Source organism: Montipora foliosa, chromosome 5, assembly GCF_036669935.1.
Source record: "Montipora foliosa isolate CH-2021 chromosome 5, ASM3666993v2, whole genome shotgun sequence".
In the NCBI taxonomy this organism is placed as follows: domain Eukaryota; kingdom Metazoa; phylum Cnidaria; class Anthozoa; order Scleractinia; family Acroporidae; genus Montipora; species Montipora foliosa.
This window is the reverse complement of record NC_090873.1, coordinates 1,017,384-1,043,151: the sequence shown is the minus strand read 5'-3', so window position 1 is coordinate 1,043,151 and position 25,768 is coordinate 1,017,384. Positions and strand designations below refer to the sequence as shown.

General features: G+C 39.0%; 1 protein-coding gene across 1 annotated transcript in view; it reads right to left on the bottom strand.

The window, feature by feature from the left end:
- LOC138003303 (ADAM 17-like protease) overlaps window positions 1–25,563 on the bottom strand; it is a 28,855-nt gene extending 3,292 nt beyond the window's left edge. The window contains exons 1-17 of the mRNA XM_068849305.1: window positions 25,370–25,563; window positions 24,643–24,763; window positions 23,487–23,620; window positions 21,588–21,676; window positions 20,541–20,641; window positions 20,134–20,201; window positions 19,529–19,662; window positions 17,246–17,332; window positions 15,055–15,144; window positions 14,342–14,480; window positions 11,821–11,928; window positions 9,677–9,682; window positions 8,451–8,575; window positions 7,030–7,099; window positions 5,292–5,421; window positions 1,128–1,295; window positions 304–511 (exon numbers count right to left, since the gene is read on the bottom strand). Of these exons, the coding sequence (XP_068705406.1) occupies window positions 304–511; window positions 1,128–1,295; window positions 5,292–5,421; window positions 7,030–7,099; window positions 8,451–8,575; window positions 9,677–9,682; window positions 11,821–11,928; window positions 14,342–14,480; window positions 15,055–15,144; window positions 17,246–17,332; window positions 19,529–19,662; window positions 20,134–20,201; window positions 20,541–20,641; window positions 21,588–21,676; window positions 23,487–23,620; window positions 24,643–24,763; window positions 25,370–25,478 (1,887 nt within the window). The 5' untranslated portion in view covers window positions 25,479–25,563. The remainder of the gene's footprint in view (window positions 1–303; window positions 512–1,127; window positions 1,296–5,291; window positions 5,422–7,029; window positions 7,100–8,450; window positions 8,576–9,676; window positions 9,683–11,820; window positions 11,929–14,341; window positions 14,481–15,054; window positions 15,145–17,245; window positions 17,333–19,528; window positions 19,663–20,133; window positions 20,202–20,540; window positions 20,642–21,587; window positions 21,677–23,486; window positions 23,621–24,642; window positions 24,764–25,369) is intronic.
- Window positions 25,564–25,768: the final 205 nt, after the last annotated feature.

The window sequence follows — 25,768 nt, the reverse complement described above, 5'->3', positions numbered from 1 at the left end:
AACAATTGTCGACAATTCGCAGTTAAGTGGGTGAACAATGCCTTTGGACAGCAGAGATAAAGCAGGCGAGGTTGCCTGCGCTCACTAAGAGGCAGGAATTTGCCACATTTTATGCAACAAATAGTCGACACGAGCAATTTTTCGTATTTGACAACTTTTGTTTGTCACACAAAAGCTAACACGCCAGCTTTTCAGCAAATACGGTTGCCACATAAAAGTTGGCAAAATTTCCTCGCCTACACGAGCAAATAAAAATTGTCGCCTAAAAATTGCACGGAGCTTTTTAAGAGTTCCAGTTTTTACCTCAACGCAACTTCCTTGGAATTCCCCTGTCTGACAAGACCGCCCATCGGGAATAAATGTAACCATTGTTGCATTGCCTTTGTATGGTCGACATGCTCCAGCCACAATGCAGCACACTTTACAAGCGTTTTCCTGATCGGAACATTTGCACGGTGTAAGATTCTCAGCAGCACAAAAAGACAAGCATTCACCATAAAAACATCGGCCACTGAAAATCATAAAAAAACTCACGACATGACAAATTCCTTGTAACTTAAGTGCAGTAAAATAAATAACTGTAACTTTAACTTTAAACTTCAAAACGAGGATTCACTCTTCAAAAATGGCCGTAACAGAACTGTCATTTGGCCTGATTGGAAACATATTACAGCAGCCAAACCACACAAACTCAAGCCATCATTTCTCCGAAAATTTGACTCGTCCTTCGAGAATACTAGACTCGTCACGCAATCACAATCGCAATCCTTCTTTTTTGTTCGTCACGCAATTTACTTTGCATGACGATCCAAGGGTTTTTTTTGTGTACGCAAAACAAGGTTGCGTGACGAGTCAATGTCTACAAACAGGAGACAACGGTTGATCAAAACATGGCGGCCAGAGCACGTGTAGTCACGCCTCCGTTGCAGACCATCTTTTGGCTTGTCACGTAATCTCAAGTTTTCTTCTCCCTTATTGCTACAGTAGTTACGCGATTAAGGTTGCGTGGCAAGTCAACATCACTTGTACGAGGGAGCGGTTTGTTGCAAATGTGCTGGCCCGAGCAAAACAGAAGGAACAAACACCTCGGTTATCTCGGCGTCTTGGAGAATTCAGACAACACCAACCTGTCTAAACACTCAGTTCCATTATTCATACTCTCTGCTTCTGGACACTTTGGGCTTGACCCGTTACAATAGGTCTCTTTCTTGCAAGACGCGGGATCCTCTTCACGGCATTTGATGGAAGTATCATTAAACATACAGTGTTTGCAGCAAGGCGAATCATAGCCGTCACTAAAGAATGAAAGGCAATAAACTGATTTAACTGCTGAACAACATAAATCACGTTGCTCAGTTGACTAGTCACGATAGACAAGGACAATCCAATGAGCCTGTCCGACACAAAGACAAAAACCATTCAATCAGCCGTCAGGTTAGCGCGGGATAATGAGTGCGAACATGTTACAATGATAGTTGTTTTAAGCATGTGATTGGCTGACAAAGTTGCGCGTTATTTCCAGGCATCTCTTTGAGCAATGTTATGCAAAGCAGCTTCAACATGATAGAAAGAGTGCATTGCCAATGGATGCAAGGTAAGGCGGTGTCTCGCATGGGACGTCAGTCCTGTTGCACCTATCCCTATTCGCTTTTGCTTCTTTCTTGTTTTTTTCGCCCTTACTTACAAAAAAAAAAAACATACCAGTTGAGCTATCAAGTTACCTGGGAGCTGGTCACTTTGTGAATTCAAGATAAAACTGTAGAGGATTGAGATACCGTAAAATTCCGGTTATAAGCCCTGGGCTTAGACAACTTCGTAAGGGGTTGTGGGTGGGCTGATATACAGAGGGGCTTATATCCTGGGGGGCTTATATGCGGAATTAAAACACGTTTCGAAATGAGCCACAGCAGTGTTGATGGAAATACGTTTTTAATTTACTACTATTTAATTAAACTTTCAAGCCTCGTTATAAATCGAATGCATTTCAATTTTAGGAACAAAATCAAAACTTAACAACGTGAACGTAATCGGAACGCAAGAAACCGGAAGCTCAGAGTTCATCTTCGCTGTCACTGTTAAAAATATTAATGTCTAGTTCACGGCGGCGAGGCTTCGTGCACTTAATACTCTCAATTATTATTATTATTCAGCGATCTTTCCTAATTGTGTGTTTGAGGTAGTACAGGGCTCTGGAAGAGTACCGGTACTTAATAATGAGAGAACAAGGAAAACTAGAGAGGGGTGGGGGGGTGGGAAATATCCGGGAAGGCTTATAACCGGATGATTTTTTTTGTTTCCAAGTAGATGGGCCTATAACCGGAATTTTACGGCATATGAAATACAGAATATACGAAGGGAGCGGATAGGATAGGACAAAGAAACCCTGGTGCAAATTAAAAAACCTACTTGAAAACGAAAGAGCATAATGAGCGTAGCCTTCTACCATTTGAGTCAGTGATTACCAAAAACAACTTTAGTCCATATATATCCAGAAATGCACGCGGATTTCAATAAGCGTCACAACGTGTTCCCAAATTCAACATCACTCGTGTCTAGGCTAGCCTGCACACAGGCTCTCCGTGCGTGGAATGGCGCGCGGTTAACAGCTGGGGTATTAGAGCGAGCTCCAAATCCCAAGCTATGCCACGCACGGCATACAGGCAATTGACGTCACAAAGACAAGTGTCCCGTAAACTCTGCTACTTCAGTAAAGATTAAGGCCTGGTTTTCACTAGCGACGCAAGCACAAGCGCATTTACTTAGTTAATTAGTGTCTATTGTTCTAACAAAAGGCCCTAATGAACAACAAGCTACTGAGTTTGCGTATGCTACTTGTGTTTATGCTTGCATCGCCAGTGAAAACCAGGCTTAACAGTTGCATTTACTCAAACCTAAAAATACCCTTATTGTGGAAATAGGTAGGAAAATGCTTAGACTTAACGGGACACTTTGAATTGGATCAAAAGTGAGCGAAGCTAGTGGTCAAAGCAGGATTTAGACCCGTGATTCCCAGATCGAAAGCATTCCTCTGCCCCCAACCATTCGGCCATGCTTTCCAAGGCCGCTATGTACACACGATTACAGCCTTTTTTTGGGGGTGCAAATTCACTCAAAAAGTTCCCTGCTAGCAGAGGTCTGTTTTCTTTTGCGTTCGCTGGGCTGAAGAGTAAATGGACCTCAGCCATGGGTCCTCACTGTGTTGAGCATGCGTGGTGGTTATTTAGCGACTGAATCCTCATGTGATGCTTGTGATGTTGTGTGAGCTCACAGCGTGCAGAAATAATAATAATAATAATAATAATAATAATAATAATAATAATAATAATATCAACATTGACAAGTCAGTGGATTCCCACTTTGCAGATTGTGTGGGGAGAAGGGTGAAACAATAAACCACGGAGGGGTTGGCGCATTGGTAAGATCTCTGCCTTCGAACCCTAAGGTCCCGGGTTCCATTCCCGGTTCTGCCGAGACTGGAATATTTGGCGACCTTCTTTCCCGCTAAAGTTCACTCAGCTTTCCATCCTTCCGAGGTCGGTAAAATGAGTACCAGCATGCACAGACTGCTTAGAAGCGGCTGCAATTTGCGCCTGTATATGCTTCCAGTCCGCTGGGGGTAAATTGATCATTGTAAAGCGCCTTCGAGACGTTGTGATAAGGGCGCTATATAAATGCACCACTTTACTTTTTTTTTTTTTTTTACATTATCAGTGAATGTAACAAACTGGCGCAGAAAGAGTACAAGAGAAGGCATGACAATATTGCCAGATTGGTGCACTGGAAACTCTGTTGTAAGTAAGGTATAGACAGAAGTGAGAAATGGTATGAGCACCAACCAGAAACGGTTGTGGAAAACGAAAGTTTTAAGATCTTGTGGGACATGTCCATCCAGTGCGACTATATCATCGCAGTCAGAAAACCAGACATTGTTGTTGTAGAAAAGGAAAATAATAAGGTAATTATTGTGGATATTGCGTCACCGTGGGACCACAGGGTGCATGAGAAGGAAGGTGAAAAGCTGGAGAAGTACCAGGAGCTAAAGAGAGAAATTAAGAATATATGGGGGATCAGACATGTAGAAGTCGTACCGATAGTTGTTGGTGCACTTGGAGGAGTAAGTAAAAGGTTAGATGGATAGCTTACGAAGCTAGGGATTGCTATCAAGAAAGGACTCTTGCAGAAAACAGCCTTGCTAGGAACAGCAAGGATCCTAAGAAAGGTTCTGGAAAACTAAACAAGAGGGAATGACCCAAAGGACCTTTGGCCATTGGCTATGGCTCGCTCCTTTGTCTTAAATGCGATATAACATCTGCCAGAGCGTAAACGCCATGAGATAATAATAATAATAATAATAATAATAACAACAACAACAACAACAACAACAACAACAACAACAACAATAGTAATAAAGAGGGGAGCCAAGAGTGGATATAGAGGGTACTACTGATAATTTATTGATTAACAGGATGGTGATACAGGACTGTGTAAGAGGAAAGTGTAACAGCATGGCATGGATAGATGTAAAGAAGGCTTATGACTCGGTTGATCACAAGTGGTTAAATACCCTGATGGCCCTTCACAAGTTCCCAAGCTGGATAGAAGCATGTGTAAAGAACTTGTATTCCTCGTGGAATACCAGAATCGTGGCAAAGACGAAGAATGACCTGCAAACGTCAGCAAAGATCCGATTAGAAAGAGGACTCCTCAGGGTGATGCTTTGTGCCCAAGACTATTTACATTATGTTTAAACCCCGTGGCATGGATGCTCAAAGCGGCTGAAGGATATAAGATAAGTAAGCCTATCTCCACTAAGATCACAGACCTTCTGTACATAGATGACCTTAAAGTGTTTGCTGCTTCTGAAAGTAAGTTACACAAAGTGCTGACAACTACTCAAGCTGCAATGAGAGACATCGGCTTAGGTATAAACCAAAGAAGTGTTCCATCATCGTGAAGCGTGGCAAACAAGTATGTGATGGATCAACAGCGAAACTAGACCACTCACCCAAGATAGGAAGTCTGAATAAGGGTGAACGATACAAGTTTCTTGGCGAACTAGAAAAGCTGGCCCTACAACAGGCAGCGAAGATATATCTTCAGAAGGTCTTTTTCCTGTACTAGTCAGTCCAGCGAACGCAAAAAGAAAAGAGACCTTTGCTCGCAAGGAACTCAAAAAGGAAAACAAACAAAGAGTGAAGGGACTCAAAAGGAGACTAGGAAGGGAACCATCCCAATTCCTAAGTTGACTTTTAGTGGACAGTTAAGCAGGAGTACTGGGCTAATTTTCTTACCTGCACAAAGCCTTTGGTTGTAATTTGCAATTGTTAGTGCAACATTTTGTATCTTTGGGTACAATGCCACCTGGATCACACTGTTCCTTGGCTTCAGTCTTGAAGTTACCACAAATTTCACTTCTTGGCTCTTAAACAACAACAACAACAACAACAATAGCATAGTGATTTGAGTTACAACACATTTGGTAAAAACTTGTTTTTTTTTCACTAGTGCAATCAGACAGAACTACAATCATGGACAACATTCTTGGGACACATTTGCACTTGTGACTGGGGTGGAAACGACGACAGCTACGGCAATGACAACGCCAAAAAGCAGTAATATTGTTGGTTAAAAGACGAAAAAAATGACCGTGCTGCACGAGCGGCACGCATTTTTGTACATTTCACTCCTGTACTCGTCAAAACTGCAACGTGAAATGACCAGATTAAAGGTTTTGACGACAACGTGGTCAAACTACAGTGAATCTTTCCTTCTCTCTCTTTACTTCAAATCTGTACATACCAATCTGGTTATAGGGCACTTCGCCCATATTGTACAACTTAAGGACGGTGCGTACTAATTCAAAGGTATTTTTGCGCAGTTTACTGACTATGCAGGAAAAGCAGATCGTAACAAGCGTTATTGAAATCCAAAAAGAAAATTGGGGGGAACCACACATTTTTTGAAGATAATTAATCAACAATATTTGTAAAAAGCTTTAAAATACAAAGCAATGTATGGCGTTATTTGCCACATTGAAGCTTAATTATCTCTGAAAAATGCATGATTACCCCCAGTTTTCTTTTTGGATACCAAGAGCACTTGCTAAATTCTGCTTTCTCCCCATAGTTTTGAACCGCGCAAAAATATACCTGTATTAATAAGCACCGCTGATAGGAAACCCAAGTATCTTGAGATGCGCAGAACGTATGCGCAATAGCAATAGTAGGCACCGTCCTTAAGCAAGATGGAAACATTGTGAAAAACTTAGGATACCTCAAACCAATACATGTAGTTTGAAGTGACGTTTTCTTCGCCGTAGCCACCGTGGTTTCTTAAACTACCTACTTTTTACACACACGCAGAGAGAACAGTCGCACAAGACTCAAAACAACACGTGCCCAGCCCTTCCTCCCACTCCACCCACAATGTTGTAACCCTGCACCCGTAGTTTTTTTGAGATTGCAATGGAGTTGTAAAATATGGCAATGCTTTTGGAAGTAATTCTGAAATCATCGATAATTACAAGTTTTGCACGACAGTCCCAAGGAATTTTCATCCACAATTGTAGCCACTGAACTTGTCAGTTGAAACGTTAACTAGTAAGGAGGCATGATTTGATAAATGAGAAGTACATTCCATACAAATGAGAACGTTTAATTTTGGTTTGCGAGCCAGTTAGGAATTGCTTAATCGAGCTCAACAAGAGCACACAGAATCTCCTACAAAGTTAAACCTCTATTGCTGCAATTTATTAGGATGAAGAGACAAGACCGTAAAAACCAGGAACCAAATTCCCTAATCGTTGTCCCTAAAGTTTTATAGACTAGTTTCGAGAGAGACAGGAACTATGGTTCACCGTCTCCATAAAAGAAGACATGAAAGTCTAGCAATTTGCTGATGTTGCCTGACAGGTCGCCTTTCCCAGTGTAATCTTCCGATCTGGCTTTCAGCCTACGATCCCCACAGGGTAATACAGTGCCAGTTAAGCTACCTGGTTAGCGGATTTTGCATTTAAGGGTATTCGTTTACCTGTAAAACAGAATTGCGACTTAGTCTGCAGCACTCCAACGATTCTGCGTTTGCTGCATGGGGAGAATTCCTAGTGAGACACAATAACAATGATTGTAAAACTCATTGGTGATTCATAATGGTGACGGCTGACAGAAAAGCAATATTAACTGTCACCGGCCATTGTATATAACTTCTATAAGAAACATAATTACAACAGTATTTAGAGCGAGTTTCAATTGAGTGTCGTAAAACCAAAACCAAAGTAATTACTTTGGCCAATCAAAACGGACTGAGACAATCTGGCAAACCAATCAAAACTCGAAGTAATTACACGTAGCCGACACAAAGCGCGGGAAAATGTGCACGCGTGAGCCACGATTGGTTTTGGTTTCACTTCTGATTGGATGAAAAAATGGCACGAGAATTTTGAACCAATCACTGAGTGAAGTAATCATAAACCAAAGTAATTCGCTAATTACTTTCGACACTCAATTGAAAACTGCTCTATCACTAACGACGCCAGACACTAATAAGAAACTTAAGTTCTCATTACAATGTGCTGATTAAGAGGCCCTAAAACTCTGTCAGGAGTGGTTCATCTCCCAGTGAAACTAAAAATACAAAAAATGCAATGTCAACCAACCAGTTATAGTAGTTGGGGGCAAGTGCACCCTTTGTATTGTTGGCCAGATAAACCGGCAATTAGCAAAGGTGGTTCGTCTCGCCAATTGTGGGTGTTCATGAGTAAGATAATCATAATTTGTAACTGACAAATGAGATGATGCAGGTTTAAAACATGGGTGACATTTCACAGGTCAAGTTGACTACCCTGCTCCACTAATGAACCACCAAGCCAAAAGCTTCTCCGAGACCTGCTGAAACAGCATTTTATTAGAGTGATTAGGATTTGGAGGCACTTTTATTGCTGTTTATTTATCTATAGCACAGTGAAACTTAAACTGACCTGTGCTTTAGACCAGCCGAATGACATGGTAATGCATAATGAGATTCATGGTACTATACATGGTACTATACATTCGCAAGGCATCTCCTTAATTAAGCCTAAGAACTTCATTTATTACTTTTTGACTGTAGAACTGGCTTAGCGAGACATGGTTAGAGCTTCACGTTGTGACGCCTATGTACTTAGTAAGGTGGATCCCATTACGTAGCTGCTCTGAACAACCCTCAAGGGATAGGTACAGCTATAGGGAAAGGATAGTACACTGCCATAGCTAAGATTTTGGGAAGTAGATCCAATGATGGGTCTTAATCACACGACAGCCATATTGAGTCCCGAAGGGATTGAAAACTTCTGCTTTTGCGCACCGAAACTCGTTTCCAAACATTTCAACTCCAGGTTTGTGATACAAATTCTATTGTCTATGGACAATATGGCCCCCGTGCAAAGAAGGCCCATAGATGTACATTTTCTTTACCTTGTTGTTTCGTAGCTGTCCACTAACGGACGCAGGATACATGATAAATTTACCACCCTGTGCTTTGGTATCAGCTGGCGCACATTCATCAGTATCTGGATCATGTTCACTGCCAAAATTGTGTCCTGTAAGACAGCAATAAATCATACACGTTTAGTTTGGACAATCTTTCTTTTCACTTTTGCTTAAGATTCCTATTCATCTTTGACCACACACAGACATCTCAGTCATTTGGACTATGCAAGTTGCAAGACCAACGAAAGCAAAACAATGTAAAGAGGCTTTATTCTCACTGTTTTAAAGCACGATTATTATTCTCTCTATTGAATATTGAGTGAAGCTCCAGCACTTGGCTAAGAAGCCTGACTTCTGGCTGTTATACACAACTGTGGTCTCATTCACACAGAAGCCGTTCAAGCTAATCCTGCCAAGCTGACCACATGCTGGAAAGGTCAGACCACAACACCGGGAACACTGTCCCCTACACTTTCCGAAAAGTGTGTGGGATCTTTAAAACGTCCCACAGAGTTAATGAACAAGGGCTGTGAGATGGGACCTCCGGCTTATCGTCCTTATCTGAGAAGACTAGAAAGTCTAACCACTTGCAGGTGTAGTCACAAAGGCAGCACTTTCTCCTCAGTTATTTAAAGACCCTGAGTGTTGGTCCGGTCTTTTTGTGTAATAAAGCTAATGCCCAAGAGCCTTGCCCGTAAAAATGACACTGACCTGAATCCAATCACTTAACTTATAATTCACATAAGGGTCTTGCATTTAATTCAGGAGCCGGGTGCAGTCACACACCACCGTATGGACTGGAGGAAAGTTCAACACGCCATTCAAAATCCCATTCTTCCTCACATTGTAATAAAACAGCATTGCCCATGCAGTAGTCTTAAGCTCTTTTGCCTCAACCGCCACAAAGCAATGCCAACTGACCATAACTTAAGAACCGACCATATTCCATTATAGACAAATTAATGTACATTTCTCTCTGACAGGATGTCTTTCCGGCATATTATGGTCTTAATTTACAATCAGCCTCCTATTAGTAGTAACAGATGCACTTTCCAAATATATCTTGGTCTTTGCAATAATTAGCATTATATATTTGAATAAACTAGCTCGACAGCTACATCCATAAACCAAGAAACTAAATATCATCATTAAGGATACTCAGTAAAACAAAATTTCTAAGACAGCAAAAAAAGTTACATTATCACACTCACCGATTTCTGTTGAGGAAGCAAGTGGACAAAGGCAACAATAAATGAAATGAAAAAAGACAACAGTTAAATATAAAATTGAAAGGAACTTTCATGCTCTTCAAAATAAGCTTTTGTCAATACAAATTATTGAATTTTAGAGTCTCTTTTTTACTTTGTGTCTACTGCACTTGCACAGGTATACATAGACTGAAAAAAACAGGCTGCAAAGTTTTTGCAGTATTCCTATGGCAAATCATCTTTTTATAAGCACCAATACATTGTCACATCTGTGAATCATTTGTTTGAATGACTGCTTTCACAAGAAGCCAAATCGTGACATGTAACTTGAAGGAATAACTGTTGAATATTCACACAGTAATGATGCCTCATCCTTAACTCAGTCAATTTTGACCCTGGCCAAACGTCCTGTGTTTCTTCCGCCTGTCAGCGGAGAAAACAGAAAGGAAAAGAGTCTCTACTAGCAGAGAACATCGAGGATATTGAGGACAATGACAGTAGAAGAATCACAATTCTTTATTTGCCGAAAATAGTAACATTTCCCCAATTAAAATGTAATGTCATAAGGAGATTTAATTTATTTAAGTAATCTCAAATATCAGCTTTTGAAAACTCTCCAAAGACAATGGTGACATCACAAGAGAGGTGATAGTCTATTAGCTGTCAATAAATGTCACAAAACTTAAAGCCTGCAAGAGCAGACCCCTTTTGCTGCACACATGCTGAGCCCTGTGCCCAATAAGAATGATTGCAAGCAACAACAACAACAACAACAAGGTTTATTTGTACTGTAACTAGCTACAATGGAGGACAAAAATCCTTGGGACGGATATTGAAAACCTTCCTTCCAGATCCATTACTTTTCAAATATTCAGATGTAGCATAATATGCACTTCTCTAACCACGTGGATACCGCGAATGGCCCTCCCCTCCCCCCTGCAAACAATGTTGGAATGAAGAAACTCTTTTAGGACAGGGTAAAGTGTACAGCCCTGCACAAACTACAACATTGCTTGGGGGGTGGGGGAAAATGGGAGAAATTAAGGCAGATCATGTCAAGTGTCCTAAGAGGTTTGTCCCCCATTGTAGATAAATAACAAATAAGTGAATGAAAAATACAAACAGTAGCTGGTCTCCCAAAGCAAGCAATCTTTTTGTGGTACTTTATAAAATGATTCACCCTTCACAGTAAAAAAGTGTTGTGACCTGGGATTTCTTCTAAGAGTCAATGCCATATGAGGGTTGAGTTCGTTAGTTCTCCTTTCTGCTCAGAGAAGGATACTCTCTCAGGGTGCTCCACATTTCCCTCATCAGAATTCAACATTAAGATTTTGGTTACTGGACTAGATCTGTTACTAATGAGAATTATTATGTTAAGCAAGCTAGAACTGAAAATATGAAAAGAGCATTCTTTAATCTCAGGTGCCTTGATTTGAAACAGCATTCCACTCTCTATCAAAACACTAAATAAAAATCAATTTAAAAGTCAGCTAAAGAATAAACTCCTTGAAATCCTGAAAAACGAGGATGATTACAAAAGAATTTCTGATATACGAGTACAATTCTCAAAATCATAACATTGTATGTCACTCTTAGTACTGAGTACAGTCTGCCTCCCCGTCTCCCTCAGGCTATAAACCACAGAACAAACTAGATTGCTTCAAGGTTTGTTCTTTGGATATTATTTATAAGACTTTAAAATTTTCTTTTTTTCCTCTTTTGCCGGCCTTGAATAGACCCTTGCTAATTGCGGGCAAAAGTCTGTAAGTTAGAAATTTTTAGATCTAATAAAGAATTGTTGTTTAAGTTGTTGATTGATTTGATGTGCTATTAGTTGATTTGACATCTTCCAATTAGCAGAACCCTATCTTGTGCTCTACATGTACATGTAACCTTGAGGACTGAATAATGTTACAATGATGATGATGATGATGATGATGATGATGATGATTATTGTTGTTGTTGTTGAGATACTCAATTACCTCAGCTCTATTGATATGGAAAAATCTTTCTTAAAGTCTGCCCCTCTCATGTCTCCATGTTTAGGTGGCAACTCTCATTACAGTGCTCAAGATTATCATCATCATCATTATTATTATCATCAGTAGTAGTAGTAGTACATTAGACACAACAATGTTGGTTATTACCATGTGCAGTGACAATATCAGCTTCCTCTGTAAGCAATTTTCTTCCCCAGTTAACAGTACTGCTGAGCCCAGTATTGAGGTACAACCATGTGTTATTGGTGAAGTAATCTGAAAACACCAGAAACCAAGGAGGCAAAATGTTATTCATTGCAAGTTCTCTTTCTAGGATGATAAGTAAACTACCAAAATCTTTGTCAATTCACTTTGGCATATTCTATTTAATTGGACAGCCTACTTTCTCACTTAGCAGGAGATGTCCAACAAAACTAATCACTAGGGTTTTTTTCTGTCTACTGGAAATAACATGTATGATAGGCTTTCTTTTTTTATAAGCTCAGGTCGAAAATGAAAGGTTACGTCCAGAATACAAATTATGTGATATTTGATAAGAGGAACAAGGTGTCCTGGACATCTCCTACCCTTCTCTTCAAGTTCAACATAACTTTGTGTCCAGATGTACAGGAGACAAACGTCACTTTACTGATGCCATTTTGAGTGAACACTCTAATTCAGTAGTGCATATTCACAGCTAAAAGCGGAAGAGTTGAGAACACTGCCTTCCACTCTGAGGACTAGCCCATGTACTTACAGCCCTCTAGCTATACCACAGAGGGCAAACCACAACACCAGGAACTCCATGCCAATACTCTTTGCAAATAGTGTGGGTTCTTTTATGTCCCATAAGGTTAATGAACATTGAAAGGTTGTGAGATGAGGCCTATGGTTTATCATCATTAAATGAGAAGAACAGAGAGTAACCATTTCCATGTTACCGTAAACACCTGCAGATAAGCCGCAACGTGAATTTAGCAGCTCAAAAATCAAAAGAAATCTAAAGTTGAGTCTTCGGAAGTCTTTTTCATCCACTGTTCATCAAATGTAAACTCACTAACATTGAAATGGAAAATACTTCAACGTCTTACCCACAATTTTAGCACTTTAATATACTGAACATCGTTTCTACCATCTTTGACATATTATCAATTTTTTTCTGGTATTTGTTGAGAGCAATTTCTTCATTCAACACAGTGTTTCCATAGATTTTTGCATTCCATCAAGAGCGTGAGTGGAATGTCCGTAGCTTAGTAACCAGTCATTAGATTGGATGCGAGAGATGGAACATTCGACACCGCAAGCAGATAAACCGCACCCCTGATTTCTAGCAACAATTTATGGGAAAATGGTGCGGCTTATCTGCAGGTGTTTATGGTATGTCATTATAAAGGCAGCACTTTCTCCTCAGTTATTTAAAGACCCTGAGTGTTGGTCTCACTGGAGGTTTTGATCCTGCAACCTCCTGCACAATAGTGTGATGTTCAACCAATTGAGCCAACTGGTTTGGCAGTTAGGAGTTACCTTTATTCCTAAAACAATCTGTCTACATATTTTTTCTAAAAACTGATCAAATCTAAAAATGAACTACACAACAATCACTTTTGTCGCTTCTAATATCTTACAATAACTTTTCAATTATTGAACTGTCACAAATGTCAACCAACAACAGAAACTAACAAGTTCATCAAATAACAGATCATATTCCATAATGAAACAGGAGTTGTTGTCAGCTTATTTGGATATACTATGCTTAATTAAAACAGAATTATTGCAAGGGATTTATTAAGGGCAACACACAACATAAATTGACCAGCTGTTAACACACTCTTTTGCCACATCATTGCTCAGCTCTTTTTATCTTTTCTGCTTACTTAATTACAATCAAAAACATTAAAAATGCCAAACAGTGCAAAATGCTGATGAGCTCCTAAGCAAGCTTCTAATGGAAAATGGGAGCAGGTATGGTGCAGCGCAGAGAGCACTTGCCTCCCACAAATGTCGCCTGGGTTCGATTCCCATTCCTCGATTACGTGTGGGTTGAGTTTGTTGTCTACTCTGCTCCAAGAGGTTTTTCTCCAGGTACTCAGGTTTTCCCTTCTCCTCAAAACGGAGTCAAGGTAAGATGCTACTAAATGTCCCTCGCATGACTTGCAAGACATTTGGAGACCGTTCGTTTGCTGCTTCTGCCCCCAAGCTTTGGAATGAGCTACAGCTGGCCCTCAGACAATGTCAAAGTTTAGTGACTTTTAAAAATGGTCTGAAAACATTTCTTTTTAAATTAGCATATGGACTTGATTAATTTTATGGACATAATGATCAATTGAGAATTTTTATATATTTTTTATTAGATTGGTGCAAGATTTTTATTAATATTTTTATTATTATTATTATTATTTCACTTCCACTTATTTATTTTACTTTTTTATATTAATTGATTTCGGCTTATTATCTATAGGACATTTTTATCTATACTATTGTAAAGCGCTTTAGGATATTTATTTAAATTTAGCGCTATATAAATTTTGTAATTATTATTATTATTAAAAACAAACATTTGATTTGTGTTAATTTGTTCATTTCAGTTTACAGTGTCGCTAAATTAAGTGCTCCAGTGCCAGAAGACTAGACACTTAAATAAAATTTCTTTCCTTGCTACTATAAAATAATGAACAGAGAAGTGTATTACCTTCAGTACAGATTCCCCCTACAGCATTTCGTTTGCGGTTACCAACGTATGCCAATCCAATGACACCATCAGAAAAGTCTTGATATGTGAACAAGTGTGCCAGGCAATATTTTTTCCAATCCTTGTTGTAACTAAAAGTCTACAGGAAAAACAGAATGGCTTTATGAAAAAATGTGTTGATCACAATAATATTTAAACCTGTATCTTTACAGGGAAAAAAACCCGTTGGTATTACAAAACTGAAGAATTATTTTAGAAAACCATAAGCGGACAAAGCTCTTTACACCATCCAAATCGAATGTGGTTCCGCATTGTCTGTACTCTTATTGACAACAATATTCGTCATCACAGTGGTCAAAATGTTGTGGACTCACAAGGTACAGCTGAGTGAGTTCACAACAATATTCAACGTCAAAAAAGTGTAGATTTCAGAGCGTGACCAAAATCATGACACAAACAAAGAGAAAGCGTTGTCTATAACTTCCTCGCAATAAGATTGGTTCATTTTCCAAAATGAGCATTCCTGATTGGCTATTGCATTGCGTGACAAGTTGACGTGAGCATGACTCAAGCAGCATTGTCTAAACTCTAATCGACAACAGCAAATTAGCCAATCAGATTGCGAGATTACAAGCAATTATTGTGGTAAGAAGCTCTTTTGTGTTCAGCCTTGGGCTCCATTATTTCTGCTACAAAAAAAGGAAACAACCTACCCGCAGAAGATCCTTTATAGGCCAGGGATCTGAACGAAACATATTGTAATGATGAACCCTTGATGAATCACTTTGCTCATGGACGATGACCTGCACAAAAATGTGAGAAACAACCACAAAATTCAAAGCTGTGCCCATTTTATATACATTAAATAATAGCCTGCAATGGAAGTTCAATAAAAAAGGTAAGCATCACATCATCAAGTTAAGTTTTGTCAATTCATTCAATTGTCAATTTAATGAATTTAACCTATTTAAATGACCCATGTGTTCGAAAGCTTTCTAACTGCATGGCTAAACATTGCCTTCTTATGTGAAACCAGGTATTGCACAGATCGCAGCAGATACTGCGTTGGTTGTTTCTGCCTTTTTACAAATACCGCATGGATCCATGATATTACCAGGGTTGGGGCAGATATCACCGCTTAGCATTAAAATAGCCAGGAAGAATGATGTGTTCGGTTTCCTTCCATGTTCGATGCAAAATGCTCTTCCTGCACCGAAACCAATATGGCGGCGACCACTTCTATCCCGCAAGTAGAGCCAGCACAATCCTTCCTAATCTGATCCATGCTTTCTTGTGTTGCCACATGGAAGGCCAAAACAATCTCTCAATTGAACGTAATCTTCCTAGGGATAGTTAGAAAGACTAGGATACTCGAAACAACAACAAGATGCAGATAAAATAGGAGCAGTTTAAACCATATCTGTTAAGCAGCAACTACGAATGTATGTGTGTACATGTATGTAAGTAAGCCTTATTTCATTGTCTCCTGATTGGCCACCTAATCTACAGTACTGGATAAAAGCAAATTTGGTTTGTTTCTCAATTATACCAGAATACTAACAGCCTGAGTCATTTTATCGTTTCTGGCAAGCATGTTTCTTTTACTTAATTATTGTCCTGTTATTGAGAGAGTATAATAACAGATCATGTCATTGGATGGTCAGTCAGTCAACAGGAGTCAGGGAAAGAACTCCCTTATTTTCAGGCAAATGTAATTCTTCCTGCTACTTCAAGGATGTTGTCAATTTCTGGGGTGAGGGTTGGGATAGGTCAATGATTTTATTGTAGAAGGTAAAGTGATGCAAACAAATCTCTGAATTTGATCCCAAGGAATAGAAATCTCTGCAAATTTAATGCAATCTCTCGTTGGACTAACCTAGTCACCATAGAAATCAGGATTAGATCTTTACTTTAAAGGGGCTAGGTCATGCTATTTTAAGCATTTTCAGCACTAATCGAATGGTCATAGAATTAACTAAAATATCAAAATAACTGTTCAAAACTATAGAAGAACTCTAACAAAGCACAGGGAAGCCAAGAAGGGACATGGATGGACAAAACTGGAGAGAATTGAAATGGATTGAATTTGGGTAAATTTGAAAAATGTCGGCCCACCTTTTTTCAAATTTATATCAGTCTATATCAAAATGTCATTTACAAAGCTTGAAAATTATTCTCAGTTGTTATGTGGCCATGATTTTGCAAATGAAAAACTCTTGCTCTGCCGATTTGACGTTTAGAGCTCATAATTAACAAAATTAAACAAAATTACCTAAAATAGCATGACCCAGCCCCTTTAATTCACATGTAAATTCACATTCACATTCTATCCCTTTATGATGACACAATTTACTGTACACCATAAAACCAACACTCTGCCACCAATGCTTTGCCAGTTTTGCACAATACCGGTAGCTGTCAAATATGTCACTGTTTAAGTAATTAAATTGTCATTAATTTTACAACATTATCCATATTTTTGTGCATATTTCTGTGGCCATTAATTTTCTGGACTTTTGAAACCTGCACCTCTTGGAACCAAAAGTATGTGTAACCATTTCCTTCAATTTGTTTCAGTCAGATGCTGCAATCATTTTTAAACCTTATTTTCCAAACTTTAGTTTGCAAAACTCTGGCTTTAAAACCTCTCTATTACATTATTTCTCTATTTCATAAATAGAAAATAAATTATTAAATTATAAAATTACCCTTCATATAGAAAGGAGAGCTGTAAATATTTCATATTTAATAATGCAGATACAGGGGCCATTTTGATTTCTATTGTTTCAACTACTTACTATGGGATGCCATGTATTTGCCCCCTGGGCATCCCATAATGTCTTTCGAAACAGCAGAAATCAAAATGGCCGCCGTATCGGTAAAATGTCTATTGGACAAGCCTACTTCTGCAATTTCAAATCCATATCCTTTGTAATCATTTGACCATTCTGTTCTCTTATAAATAGTGTCAACTCTGTCTGCAACTCCAATCTAATGAAAACCAAACAAAAAACAATTAACTTGGAACTTTTTTAGATAAAGGATTGGAATGTGGATTCCTTTCTTTCATACATTATTTTAAAAATACAAACGTGGGGTTGAACCGATAGCATCTCCCACAACTCAAACAAAAACTTCAGTGTGATATTAAGGGCTCTGTGTCTTGCAGTCTGTGGGAATTACCAGTAATGACTATAGAGCAGTGACTCTTCCATGATACAATATTGTGTTTTGACCAAATTACATACAGAGGTTTTAATATAATTTGATGTAGGCTGGTTTGAGTAGAGCAACCAGCTGTTATCATTGTGAAAATGAATTTTAATCTTACGTTTGAAAGAATCTCTTAAATTACATTATTTTACTTGCAAGGAAAAAAGTATGAAGCAAATGCTCTTCATAGTGACACCACTGTACGTGGGTCATGACAGGGGACCATCTAGATACATGTATTTTGCATTTTGTTTGGAGGGAGTGAGGCTGAGGTACATGTAGCTACTTCCTGTTGTGTACTGTGATTTATTGGACCTTCATCTTGGCCTTGCTGTAACCTGCCATTGCCATTACTGTAATTTCCGGCCGATTACCCGCTGGTGATGTGTTAATTTTTCCGCAAACAGTTGTTGGTGCGGGTTATAGGGTAATTGTGAAGAACAGCTCCCCAAAAAACCTGTAGGCCGATTGTCGGCCGACAGACGACCCACAGTCGGCGGACAGTCGGCCGACAGGTTTTGCTCCAAATATAGGCTACCTGTTGACCGACAGTCGGCCGACAGTTGGTAACCTGTCGGTAACCTGTCGGTAGCTTGTTGGTAAAACGTTAACACAAACCTGAATGTCTTCTCTCGGTTTTCGCTTGATACAACATCCAAAATGTGTAATACATTGACAAGAATAGCCTTTTCTTCTTAGTTTTGGTAATTGCCGCCCAAGGCTAGCACCACAGAAGCCGAAACTAACCAGAGAATTTATGCAACTGCAGCTTCGACATTTCTTTCCATCATGTTGGAAAGGTAAACTATGTCCCAGTCCCTCTCGAATTTTTACGTAGTTTTTTACTTGGTTTTTCACAGATTTGAGTTGGATCGGTAAGTAGATGAAGTCTGTCGAGTCATACATCACCATTACAGAATGTTATGTCACGTTAACTGCTCGTTTTTACCACAATTTTTCTGTTTTCTTAACCTGTCGGTAACCTGTTGGTTAGCTGTCGGTAGACTGTCGGTAACCTGTCGGGCAACTGTCGGCCGACAGGTTTTTTGGGGAGCTCTTCTTCACAATTACCGGTTATAGGAAGGTGGAGGTAATGTGACAATTTTTTAATCTTCCGGTATAGTTTTAAAACTGTAAACAGGGAAAAAATATAAAAGTCATTAAAGAATTGTTCCTAAAAACTGTGTATTGCCTCATTTATCCTGCTTTAATTGCCTAATAGACTTTAACGCTCTCGATGAAAACCGATGCAAATTGAAAACATATCAATAAATATCGTTGGCAAACAAAATTTTTTATCATGTGTGCTATTACTTTCTTACCTTGCTAATTTCACAGCTTCTTTCTTTGTTTAATTGAAAATAAAAACATTGTTCACCAACTGGAATTATAATAATAAACTCAGAAAAAAAAGAATAAACATGTGAAATAGCAGGCTTCAAAGTAATTCACACAGAAAAAATGATGCCGACATGTTCATTTCATGGTGCTACTGCCGCTGCATAATTACGACGCAACATAAAAGGTGATTGTCGGCACACATGTAAACAAACATTCACGGACATAATTGTAAAACACCAGAATATTTGGTGCATCAGTAAAATATTCGAAGCAAGCACTGCCTTGAGATAGAGAGTATTTTCTTAGAGTCAGTTGTTGATCCTGAGATATTGATATATTTTTTTAGAACAGATTTTTATCAGCGTTATCATTCAATGGAAGATCAAAAACAATAGGTGTGAAAAAATTTCTTTTTTGGGTGCGAGTTATCAGCTGCTAGTGCAGGTAATCTGTTGAAAATTTTTTCTTGTTGTTGCAAAAGATGACCAATGCGGATATTATCTACCGCATGGGTAAACGGCCGAAAATTACAGAACATACATCAAATACTACATTGTACATCACTATAGAGACTTAAACAGTTTACTGTCAGGACAATAAAAGGTGAAGTACAATCTAATCCCAACAACTTACCATATAATTAATGGTTCTGCTGGCATCACTTTGCCCCATTTCCTGGTGGAATCTGTAATCAGCCACCAACGCAAGTTTACACCTAATTAACGTTGACACTGAACGTTTTTTTCGATGGGATCGCAGGTCCTGTGCTAGAAAACACAGTCAAGTAAATACTTTTTAGCCAACAGTTCAATATTCCCAGGAGTAAACAAGAAAATCTTCCACAGTCCACAAAGGAGATCTGAACATTTTTGACAATGTAGTGATGAGGTACATGCAATGATTGTAATCTGGTCAGCAAAATATTTGGTAGGTTTTTAGCAGGAATGCTATGTCGAAAAGGACTTGCATTTCTTAACTGTGCTTTCAATTCAAATACAGATTTCCTTAATTGCACATACATTCGTGATGAGTATTGGTTAATCAAACTACATGTATAGACCACAGATTGTACGGAATTATGGTGGAAAACCTGAATAGGACAATAAGGGAATAAGTAGTGATGATGATAATGATGACAATGACAAACATGGCAGCAATGACATGGCACCAATCACTGATGGGTGATGGGGCACTGGGTATGCAGTGAGATGAGTCAAGTGGATGCTCCATTTTCTTACCGACATCTTCCTTGAAATACACTGTTGAATGTTCTGAGTCATGGCCGCAAAAGCTGAACTTTCCCTGTCTGAAAGAACATGTGGATATATCACCATCGCATTAGAAGTTCGCAATAATGTAAATGGGCTCTTAGCTCTAAGCCCTTAGAAGTACATGTAGCTAGTCATGTTAAGAACATGACTGATCAGTTCAACTTGATTGAATGTCCATAGTAAATAACTATTATTATAATAAGATCACATTACCAGAGTATGAGACATATCTACATTAAAACCCTTTCACTCCTGTAAAGGCCACTGAGACTTATAGATTTTACTCTGTCTAACGCCAGACGATTTTACTCATCAATGGGGAACCCCACAGGAGTGAAAGGGTTAAAATAACACTGATTCCCAATTTTACTTACTTAGGATCATTGTGAGAATGTGTGATATTGGATTTTACATCTGAATGTCGATATGCAATCATCTGTTGACTACTGGACTTTCTCATGTGCCGCCAAGCTGGCTACAAGGCAACATACAATCCTGGAAATCAGTTTCACAAAAATAAATAATTGATACTTAAAGGGGCTAGGTCACGCTGTTTTAGGTAATTTTGTTTAATTTTGTTAGTTATGAGCTCTACATGTCAAATTGGCAGAGCAAGAGTCTTTCATTTGCAAAATCAGGACCACGTAACAACTGACAATGATTTTCCAGCTGTTTAAATGACATTTTGATATAAACTGATATATATTTGAAAAAAGGTGGCCCGACGTTTTTCAAATTTACCCAAATGCAATCCATTTCAATCCTCCCCAGTTTTGTCCATCCTTGTCCCTTCTTAGCTTTCCTGTGTTTTGTTTGAGTTCTTCTATAGTTTTGAGCCGTTATTTTGTTATTTCAGTTAATTCTATGACCATTTCATCAATTCTGAAATTGCCTAAAATTGCGTGACCTAGCCCCTTTAATACCCTTATCTATTGTAAGCAAATCATAAACCACAGCTCTCCAGCTGACTGTCTGTAGACTGATCATAGGCAGACCCAGGGGGAGGGGGGTTTGAAGGGGTTGCACCCTCCCCCCCTACCTTTTGAGCAGCATTTTTTCTTCATATTTTGTTTAATTCTTCATAAAAATAATAGAATAAATTGTTTTTTACATAGTTGTTCCATTTCCACCAATTGACTGCTTGTCAAGTTATGAAAAGATAACGTACATCTCATCACTGCTCTATTTCATGCCTTCACAACGCTTTTCAAGTATCAGGAATGATGGAAATGACATTTTACAAATTTTGGGAGTCACGAATATAGGCCCTCCTTAATTAGTTCACACCAGCAGTACTCGCCTTCCACACAAATGGTGTTGAAAGTTACCAAGGTGTACACCCCCTTTCCCGGATCCAGCCCTGCTGATATTCAACAGTCTACATTACAAGCCTCAAAGCAGGATGACTACTAAGAATTCACCTCAATAATGTAAGTGTCCTCCTTTGTAGAAATGGAAGCAGTAAGGACTCCATGATCATCATGGACACTGGCCTCAGATAATGAGTCATCTGACAACAAAAAGCAACTTTGCATCAAGGTCAGAGATTGGTGACAGTCAATCATGAGTCTTGAAACTGTGCGCGAGACTCAATTCACTACCCTGGCGCTATATCGTTTTCACTATTATAGTGCGTATAAATTCCAGAGCTCCTTCATTCTCGATCCTCAATCCTCAATTCTCCTGTCTTGAAACTCAAAAAACCTCAACCTTATAGACACAAGAATCAAGTTTTGGGGATAAAGTAGTCGAGACTGTCAACTCACCCTTGATCAGTAACTGTACCTGTAATTTAATACCCCAACACATTGTTACTCTGCCTTAATAAATGGTGATAATAATAATAATAATAATCATCATCATCATCATCATCTAATAACTTTACTTATACTAGGCTCGATTTCCACCGCTCACTCGAGTTTGGGTATCCTCTCCGAGAAGAGACGGCTGAACGTGTGAGCGATTGATTGTGTCTTTGACGTAAATTCAAAATATTATTTATGCAAAGGTAATAATTGCAGGGAAATGGCATTAGACAAAACACAAATCATTGATTTTAACAAAACAGTAATGACATAACAGTGCTTAAGGTTACTTCTGTACAAAGTTTCCAGATGATGCGAGCTTGAGTTTGTGGTTAAATGATCAATGTGAGTTTGAATTCAAGTGGCGAATCATCATTCATCAACAAAATCTTTGGCCTCTTCAAATCTCTCAGTCGGCCTCATCGGTCCCCTTGTCCTGCCACCTGGAATTTGCTCTTACATTAGCGAAATTTCAGTTTGATAGGGTTTTTCGCCTTTTTATAAAGCAAGGTTGAATTGCTAAGCTTTTGGGTGACACAATTTTAAAATAGTGGCCAAGAATGTTCTCACATAGGTTTAAAAAGTGACTTATCTGCTGAGATTTTGCAATCTGAACAGTACTCATTTATCAAGTGAAGCTATGATCTTCGCAGTTATGAATGCAATTTTTACAATTGCATAGAGAAGCCTGAAAAATTCCGGACTTCAACGGGGTTTGAACCTGTGACCTCGCGATTCCAGTGCGATGCTCTAACCAACTGAGCTATGAAGCCACTGACGTTGGGAGCTGGTCATTTGTGGGTTCTAATGGTCCCGTGAGGAATGAATCAATGCTGAATGATTCATTTCATATACCATTTCATCAGTACTCATATACAATTAGATGTTCATGAGCCCTCAGAAGATGACTCCAGGCTTTTTATAGCTTTTATAGCTTCCCGTCACCATATTTGTGCCCCTTCAAGAGGACACAAACATGGCATCTCCATACAAAGCCTTATAAATTTGAGTAAAACGTTTCTTCAAATATCTCCTGCACAAAATATCAAAGAGACCTGAACCTTTTTGCGCCTGTTTGAACATTCATCCTCTTTTATCTCTTTGATTCTTGACGTTATTTGTTGAATGGTTTTGATGATAGTGTAACAGTGAAAACCTGCAATACTCAATGTAAACTTGAAAGAGTAGGTCCAAAAGGATAAAACCTAGATAAGTCATGATGAAAAAATACCCAGTTCCACACCACTCCTAAACAATGCTTATTATTATTAGAGAAGGAGGGGAAAGTAGTTGCTTGGCGACAGGTCAACTGAAAAATCAGTCCAAGTCCTAGTCCTGCCTACATGTAGGGCTCTGATTCTTCAGTTGTCCTATTGTCCAACGTCAAGCAACTAGTTTCCCAGTTGCTTTCAATATTTGTGGACTCTGCTCCTGAATTGTCATGAACATCACTGTTATCATCATCATCATCATTATCGCCATCATTATAGGTTGTGCAGATGAGTCATACTGTACCTTCGTCATAACCTCTGTAGAAGCTATCTTTGTTGACAACGACTTCTGTTTTTACGTTATTAGGCCCAAAAGAGTAGGCATGAAAGTTTTCACTGAAGAGATCACTGTGAGGGGTGAGGTGTAGCTTAAAGTGTCTGCAAGAGATAACATTAATATTCAATTAGCCATCACTGTTCCCTAAATTCCCTTATTGAGGTATGCAAATGCACATTGGCTTGGGTTGGGGTTTGTACCACCAGAGTGTACCATGTCATTGGAGGCAAGATTTGGATTTTGCAAAATTTTAAACTGGAATTTTTGCTGAATAGAAAGTACCAAATGCCTTAACACATCTCGTTACTGGGTTGGATTGTTCAAAACAAGGTTACCCTGTAGTCAATCCACTTAAAACGTATAACATGTACCGGTACATGTTGTCAGCTGTACATGTATTTGTCGGATACAATAATATTGGAAGCCATATTTTGGGGAGCAGGAATGGTACATTGGTGAGACCACCTTACCAAATGTGAATTGGGTTTGACTCCTATACCTGGCATCAAATGTGAGTTGAGTTAGTTGATTCTCTACTCTGCTCTGAAAGGTTTTTCTCGGCTTGGTCACTGAACAAACAACTGTAAGATGGCATATTGAACTGTGCAAAAACCATGGGTCCGTAATTTGCCCTCACACTCTGTTTGTAAGAGTTACATTTATCACAGGTTGGTATATATAATAACCCTACAAGTTCAGAATAACCCTGCTATAAAGAATCAAGTTACAGGAAGGGTAAAGTGATTATTAGATTCTACAGGGGTGGAGAGAGCCTCCATGCTTGCAGAGGTCTCTTTTCTTTTTGCATTTATATGTCACCTAGACCCTCTGCTACGAAAGAACAGATTGCAGCTGCGCCCAGGGTGCCGTCCCAGGTTTTCCCAGGTTGTGGACAGCTGGAGGATCAAAGTGAGTTCCAATCCGTGGCAGCGGTCTCTTTCCCTGTGCTCATCAGCCCAGCGGATGCAAAAGGAAAGACACCTCTGCTAGCAGGGAAGGGGAGAGCAAGTAAAAAACTAATGAAACAGCTCAAGGGATGGGTTGCTGATTACTAAAATACAAAACCCAAATTATTGAGACCCTGTAACTTATCAACCTTAAACGTTTACTCTTATTTACTTGCCTTCCCAATGTGGTAAAGGAAACAATCTTCTCTTTCGTTGTTGTATCTCTCTTGTGGATACCATGAAAAACATCACTTACATCCAGAGTCTCGTAGTGCTGCAAAACATGTTCCAATTTTCCTGAAAATTAAACACAGGGTGATCACAGTGTTTTAGTGAATTATTCTTTAAGTTAAATGTTATCCTTAAAGTAAGGACTACAGTGTCCACAAAAGCCATTTTCGTGAGTAAGTTACCGCAGAAAGAGTAAGACCAACCACATCAATATCAAAAAGCTACATGTTGTCAACATGTCATTTGAAGATATGATGAGGAAATTTACCCCACGTACTCAATTCTGCATCAGACTGACACTCTAGATGTAAGGAATCGAGCTTCTCTTCTGAACCAGACTCATGGACAACATATCTCGTTGAATCCTCCGCCGGTTCGACGATGCGACCCAAAGGTCATTGTCAAAAGCTAAACAGGAGAGCGGTGAAAAATTGTGAAGCAAATATCTCACGAACATTTTTAAAAGACTGGAAAAGTCATGAAAATCAAACCGTTATGTCAGTTTAAGGCTTGTTGAACTAAAAAAAGCTTGCTCGAAATGAATTCAACATTAAAAAGATTATGTACAAGATGATGGTCCATTGAGCATTTCAATTTCAACTTTGTGCCGAATACATTCCTACAGACCTGAAAAAGGGTGGGTTTTTTTCAAATAAAATCAGGCTTACTTACCTTTTTCAATTGCAGAGACACACAAAATACAATAAATTAATGTTAGACATCCCAGATTGCAAAGCCAAAGCATCGTAGAGCTGTCTTCGTTCTTGAAAAGCGAAATCATGTCGAACTCAGCTGAACAACATTTCTTCCGGTGACCTCGTTCCCAGTTCTTCAAATTAGCGGGTCGAGCGAGGAGTAGAGGAGTCTCGCGTGCATTGGCTGCTCAAAGTTCCGATACTTTTCCGGGCCCCAAATCAGCCACCCGCTTGTCTTAAAACGCTGATCTTTTAGTATGTTTTCAAGATAACTTATGGCAGAATGATAGCGAAAATTGATGACTCAAAACCTCTCCTTTCCGAAGATACGTAGAAAATTGTTTCCAGACTTTCGAGAAACGGGCTGACAAGATGT